The sequence below is a fragment of the Chiloscyllium punctatum genome, chromosome 5 (assembly GCF_047496795.1).
Source record: "Chiloscyllium punctatum isolate Juve2018m chromosome 5, sChiPun1.3, whole genome shotgun sequence".
Classification (NCBI taxonomy): domain Eukaryota; kingdom Metazoa; phylum Chordata; class Chondrichthyes; order Orectolobiformes; family Hemiscylliidae; genus Chiloscyllium; species Chiloscyllium punctatum.
This window is the reverse complement of record NC_092743.1, coordinates 128,739,690-128,746,678: the sequence shown is the minus strand read 5'-3', so window position 1 is coordinate 128,746,678 and position 6,989 is coordinate 128,739,690. Positions and strand designations below refer to the sequence as shown.

At 42.5% G+C, this 6,989-nt stretch overlaps 1 protein-coding gene across 1 annotated transcript in view; it reads left to right on the top strand.

Moving 5' to 3' along the window:
• Nucleotides 1–210: 210 nt before the first annotated feature.
• The window catches only part of zbtb10 (zinc finger and BTB domain containing 10), a 98,041-nt gene continuing 91,262 nt past the window's right edge, over nt 211–6,989 (top strand). The window contains exon 1 of the mRNA XM_072571324.1: nt 211–1,080. Within this exon, the coding sequence (XP_072427425.1) occupies nt 292–1,080 (789 nt within the window). The 5' untranslated portion in view covers nt 211–291. The remainder of the gene's footprint in view (nt 1,081–6,989) is intronic.

Genomic DNA, 6,989 nt, shown 5'->3' with positions numbered 1-6,989 from the left:
GAAAAAAAAACCCCGCCGCTTGACACCTTCCAGGACAAGGCCTCTCCTCCGCTCGCAACTTTATACCTTCCGTAATTCATCCGACCTCTCCGGGAGTTTGATTGCTGCTGCTGCTCCTGGAGGAGGAGATTGAGGCTCTGGTTGGGGGGGGTGTGGAAAAAAAGGTTATCGCGGGAAAGGCAACCTCCTCTTCCACCACCACCCCCTTCCTTCCCCCACCCCCCACCCCCCCCAACCCACTCCGGCCAACGATCGGATCAGCGACCCCTCCCGTCCCCTCCCTGATCCACCATGTCCGGCGAGAGGAACAGGCGATCGCTGGCTTTCCGCACCGGAGCCGCCGCCGTCAGGATCGACCCCGAGCTCGGGCCTCACCACCACCAAAACAATAACAACGGCAGCGGCAGCGAGGCCTCGAACGGGGCCTTCCCGTCCGTCAGTCCGAGCAAATCGGCCGCGCTGGACGGCGCCCAGGGCGAGGCCCCCCCAGCCCCAGCCCCCTCCGCCGAGGAGGACTGGGTCGAGACGGTGGTGGTGGACGACGAGTATCCGGAGCAAGAGGTCTCCTCGGTGCGGGTAGTCGACGGCGGGTCGATCAGCAGCAACGAGTCCGAGGAAGAGGAGGAGGAGGCGGCGGCGGCGTCAGTGGTGGCGGCGGCGGCGGCGGACGGGCAGCTGGAAGGGATGGACGGACCCGGCAGCAAGGAGCGAGCCCCGACCCCCGGTGAAGGAGCCGGAGGCGCCGTGGGTCAGGAGGACGAGGAGGAAAACGACGGCGGCGGCTGCAGCAGGAGAGGATTCGGGCTGACCCTGCTCGGGCGGCCCCAGTCCTTCCTGCTGCCCCAGCAGCGCACTTTCCAAAGGTCGTGGCTGCAGGAGTTCCCTTGGCTTCAGTACGAGCAGGAGACGGGCCTTATGTACTGCTCATGGTGCCTGCGGGCCAACAGCGGGGCGGGGAGCAACAATAACCGCAACAAGTTCGTGAAGGGAAGCCGCAATTACAGACGAACCACGCTGCTGCGGCATCACCTTTACACCGAGCACCGGCAGAATGACCCATCGGCTGCCGCCTGCATGGAGGTGAGTGTGATTATAAATCACAACTGCAAAAGGCGGTCTCGGCTTCCTCTCCAAGTGGGGGAGGGTGATAAGTAGCCATTGCTGATCCTGCGTTCGTTCAGATTGCTGTGACTCCATTTACTTCAGGCTGAGAGCGCTGGCTCTTCAGGTTACTCCGAGTTAAAAAAGACGATATGGTTTCGAATGCTCTTTCCCTCTCGCCCAGTCTCCCCCCCCCCCCCCGCAGTTCCTTAATCCATTTTCACAACAGATTGAATTCAGTTTGGATCTATTGATTGGAACGGAATTTGATCTTGTACCCTGTGCCCCATGGATTGGAACACAACACGGCGAGAGATCACATTACTGATGTATTTGGAAGCGGACGAAAAATGCAAGCAACAAAATAAAGTTTCTATTGTGGGTGGCACTTTAAAAGAGTTTTGTTGCCCCCGCACAGAGTGATGCCGTCTGGTTTGAGAATTTATTTTGTAGGAGTGCGTGCTGTCTTGCGTTGGTCAATAGTATTTTTCAGCTTGGTAAATTAAAATTCATTCCACTTTTTTTGCATTGCAAGGAAGCATTCTAACATTTTAAGCGATTGTATTGCTAAAAGCTGTTAGGTATGGTATTAAAAACATTTTTTGGAAAAATAAAAATGTAGATCTTGGAAATCAAATAAAAACTGAAAATGCTCAAATGTAGCAAATTGGGCAGGCTCTTTGGAGAGAGTTAAAAATCACACAACACCAGGTTATAGTCCAACAAGTTTAATTGGAAGCACTAGCTTTTGGAGCACTGCTCCTTCATCACCTGAAGAAGGAGCAGCGCTCCAAAAGCGAGGGCTTCCAATTAAACTTATTGGACTATAACCTGGTGTTGTGTGGTTTTTAACTTTGTACACCCTAGTCCAATGCCGGCATCTCCAAATCTATGGAGAGAGTACAGTAGTTGCAATGTCAACTGTAAAGCCTTCAGAAGGATTTAGCAAAATGCTGTTTTGAAAAATGGAACAGTATAGCTGAGGCATTACAATTTGGTTCAGTGTATAACCCATTTTAATCTTCAAGGTGGTCAAACTTCATTATAGATTGGTTCTACACTTTGAAGGTTCTAAATTAACCTACCAACTGTGATCATTTGTGACCTCAGCTTTTGATATTTTGATCAGGAAACCATCAGCCACTGATGTCTTTTCGGAGTATTTTCGAGAGCTACAGATTATATAATAAAATTTGCAAATACATTTGTAAAATTTGCAGATACCTATTAGTTTCATTCTGCACTTGAACTCTGTAATAGAGACATGAAAATCTTGTACAGTTAAAATCCAGAAGACTTGAAAATTACAATTTTCAGACGTTGGTTATAGTCTTTTGATTGTGATGCATAAATTGGACTAACTTTGATTGAATTCAAGAACTGATTTGAAGTAGTTTGACCAGTGTTATCTTTTTGAATAATACCAAGTCTGTTCAAACATAGGTTTGTCAGTACTCTTGGTGTTCCGTTGTGTTACAGGGCTCCTAGCAATGTTAGGAAGTAAATTGTAAATGCAGTCATTGATAAGTGGACCAGTTTTGAAAAAAAAAGAGGAATGTTCTCACTGGATCATTAATAGTAATTGTCAAATCATATGAAACCTTCTTGCCTTGCTGCAACATGCCTTTTTTTGACAACTCCCAAAGACAGCATTATGGAGAGGATAATTTGAAAAGGCACAGCTGTCTTGTGAAAGGTATTGTACCATCCTAGAATAACAGTCTCTCTCAAATTAATGTAATTGCATCTATCCCAGATGAGCTCACTGTCACTCGTTTACTTACTTTATCTGAAAGTCTTGTTCCTTGATCAGTTTCTTCAGTTTTTTTTCCAATGCATGTTTGTTTTTATAGCACTGCAGATGAAAATATAGTCAAGATAGAGTTTAATCAGATAATATTTATTAATGTGCTCGTGAAGTACATGAATATTTTAAAATGACATTGATGTATATAGAATAACAGTTCAGATGATATAAAGATTTCGAGTGGTAAGCAGTGACTAGTCGGGTCATTGATGCAGGGATCTCACCTATTCGCAGTGTGTTTTGATGATTTAGGTGAGGGAACTCAATGCAATACTTCCAAGTTTGCAGGCAACAGAAAGTTGGTTCAGAGGGTGAAATGTGACAAGAATGCGGAGATGCTTCAGTGTGATTTGGATGAGTTGAGCCAGTGGGCAAATGAAGTATAGTATGGGTAAATGTGAAGTTATCCATTTTGGTCCCAAAAACAGGAAAGTAGGGTTATTATTTCAGTGGTGATAGATTGACAAAAGGGGAGATGCATGGGGTGCCACAAAGATTTACCATATTTATTGCTGCAATGGATGGTCTCACCAATGAAGAGAGACTGGATTTTTGGCTTGAGATCAGAAGAATGAGAGAAATCTGTAAAATTCTACCAGGGTAAATGCCAGAAAGGATGTTCCCTTTCTTGGGGAATCCAGAATCAGGGATCATCATTTCAAGATGGGGGTAGACTACTTAGGATGAGACAAGGAGAACTTTTTTTCACACGGTGTGTTGAGCCTGTGAAATCCTCTGCCACGAAATGTGGTCGAGGCCATAATATTGGTTGATTTTGACAAGTTAGATATAGTCTTTAGGGCTAAAGGATATGGGTAGAAATTGGGAACAGGATACTGAGTAGGATGATCAGCTATGATCATGCAGAATGGCAGAGTAGGCTGAAAGGGCAAAATCTGGATTAGTGGTGCTGGAAGAGCACAGCAGTTCAGGCAGCATCCAAGTAGCTTCGAAATCGACGGATGCTGCCTGAACTGCTGTGCTCTTCCAGCACCACTAATCCAGAATCTAGTTTCCAGCATCTGCAGTCATTGTTTTTACCTCTCTGAAAGGGAAAAATGGCTAACTCCTGCACTTTTATATGTTTCTACATCTGTTAGAGAATCAGGGATCCTGAAAGCATAAGTGACTTTGTACAAAATTGTTGAGGTTTCCTAGTTTGACTTGAACCTCAAGATTGCATTGTTGGATCTTGTGTAACATTTCAGTGCATTTGAAGATTTTTTTAAATGCAATTTCTATGTTGAATTCTTTTTGGGAGGGTTTGTAATTAGTATTTTAAGATAGGCAGATGACAATATACTGCACTTTTCTGAATAAATGGAACCTGTTTGGCTTGTCTTGATGAAATAATGCAGGTTAATGTTTACACCATGTTCCTGTAGGAAGTATCCCTTTAGACACCTGAGTAAGTATTGTAAAAAAAATTGGGGTTTTAAATCTTATTGAGAGGTCACATGTTTTAATAAGGAAGTTGTGAAATATTCTTGAAGACTTTGATTGTTCACTGTTCAGTAGAGCTGGTCAAATACACTAGAAAAAATCCACAGACCAACTTGTTTTCAATGCTGTTTTATTTCTGTTCAAAGCTCTGTCTATTAGGCATTTACTTTGCGAATGCATCATCTTGATTGGCCACAACAAAATTTTTTTGAGGTTGTCAAGCAGTGTTTTTAAAGGAAGCTATATTCCCTAGAGAAGCATTTAACAAGATTTCAGAGTGAGAGGTTTTTGTTTTGCATTTGGGATCCATTGGTTTCCCAGTAGAGCTTTAGTACATTGAGATTATCTTTCTTAAACTTATTATTTTCCTAAATGTGCAGTGGCTTAAGTCTAAATGGAACTGCCGTGGCTAGATTTAATCGTTCAATTTTCAGTTGCCAAAGCTAAGTCTCTTTTAGGAGATTCTACTGTAGTTGTGTTACTGGAAACTATTTATAATAAATATTGTCCCTTGAAAATCATCACGAAGTGATACTTTCTGGGATCTTGGTGATATTTGCTCTCAATGTTAAGGAAATGTCTTGTGCAAGATTTAACAGTTTGCATTCTTGGGTGATATCTCAAATTTATAAAGGCAAGTTTTCAATGTTAGTTGTATTATTTTTGACAAGTTTTAAAAGTTAATAAATATGTTAAAACTGTTATGCTAGATTTTTTTATTTTCATGTTTGTCCTGCATGTACCTTTTCTTTCTTGTCTTATTCGTGATAGATAAGAAGTAGGCAAAGGCTTTATATAGAGTCACAGTGTCATACAGCACAGAAACAGACTCTTTGGTCCAACCAGTCCATGTTGAGCATGATCCCAAATTAAACTAGTCCCATCTGTCTTCTCCTCGCCCATATCCCTCCAAACCTTTCCTATACGTGTATCCATCCAAATGTCTTTCAAATGTTGTAATTGTACCCGCATCCACCACTTCCATAGGAAGTTCATTTCACATGCAATCCACCTCTTTAAAAAAAAATTTACTTCTTATGTCTTTTTAAATCTCTCTCCTCTCGCCTTTAAAATGTGCCCCCTAGTCTTGAAATCCCTCATCTTAGGGAAAAGACAACTACCATCAACTCTTATCTGTACCTCTTATTATTTTATGAACTTTCATCAGGTCACCTCTCAACCTCCTACGTGCCAGTGAAAAAAACTCCCAGCCTAGCCAACCTTTCTTTATAACACAAACCTTTCATACCTGGCAGCATCTTGGTAAATCTCTTCTGAACCATCTCCAGCTTGACAATATCCTTCCCTATAACTGGGCAACCAGAACTGGATACAGTAATCCAGAAGAGGCCCCACCAAAGTCTTGTACAACCTCAACATAACGTCCCAACTGCTATACTTAAAGGACTGAGCAGTGAAGGCAAGCATGCCAAACGCCTTTTTAACCATCCTGTCTATATGTGACACAAACTTTAAAAAATTATGTATCTGCACTCCTGGTCTTTCTGTTCTACGACACTACCAAGGCCTTTCCATTAATTATATAAGCCCTACCCTTGCTTTTTATACCAAAATGTAATACCTCACACTTGTCCAGATTGAACTCCAACTGCCATTTTTCAGCCAATTGACCCATTTAATCAAGTTCTCTTTGTATTCTTAGAAAACCTTCTTCACTGTCTGCTATGCCACCAATTTTGTGAGATCAAGAATGTCTCAATCTCTGCCTTGAAGACATTTAACATCCTGGCCTCCACTGCGATCCGTGGCAATGAATTTCACAGGTCCACCACTCTCTGGCTGAAGAAATGTCTCCTCATTTCTGTTCTAAATTGACCCCCTCTAATTCTAAGGCTGTGCCCATGGGTTCTAGTCTCCCCACCTAACAGAAATAACTTCCCAGCTTCCAACCTTTTAAGCCATGCATTATCTTGTAAGTTTGTATTAGATCTCTCCTTCTAAACTCTAATGAATACGATCCCAGAAATCTCAGCTGTTCATCATATGTTAGGCCTACCATTCTAGGGATCATCTTAGTGAATCTCCGCTGGACACGCTCCAATGCCAGTATGTCCTTCCTGAGGTGTGGGGCCCAAAATTGGACACAGTATTCTAAATGGGGCCTAACTAGAGCTTTATAAAGTCTCAGAAGCACATCGCTGCTTTTATACTCCAACCCCTTTGAGATAAATGACAGCATTACATTTGTTTTCTTAATCACGGACTCAACTTGCAAGTTAACCTTAAGAGAGTCCTGGAGTAGTCTTAGATCCTTCTGTACTTCACCTTTATGAATTTTCTCATTGTTTAGAAAAAAGTACATGCCTGTATTCTGTTTTCCAAAGTGCAAGAAGTTGCATTTGCTCACATTGAATTTCATCAGTCATATCTAGGACCACTTTCCTAAACTGTCTAAATCTTTTTGCATGTTCTCATTCCAGTCATCAGGCACCCCACCTATGGATATAGATAGTGCAAATACTTTTGCAAGAGGTCTTGTGACGGAGGAAATTACAATGTTCTGGGATAGATTTGATCAGGTTCCGAAGATTTATCCGTCTTTATATTCTCTAAGACCTACCGAACTTGCTCTTCTGCAATGTGAACTGTTTTTAAAACATCAAAGTTTATTTCTCTG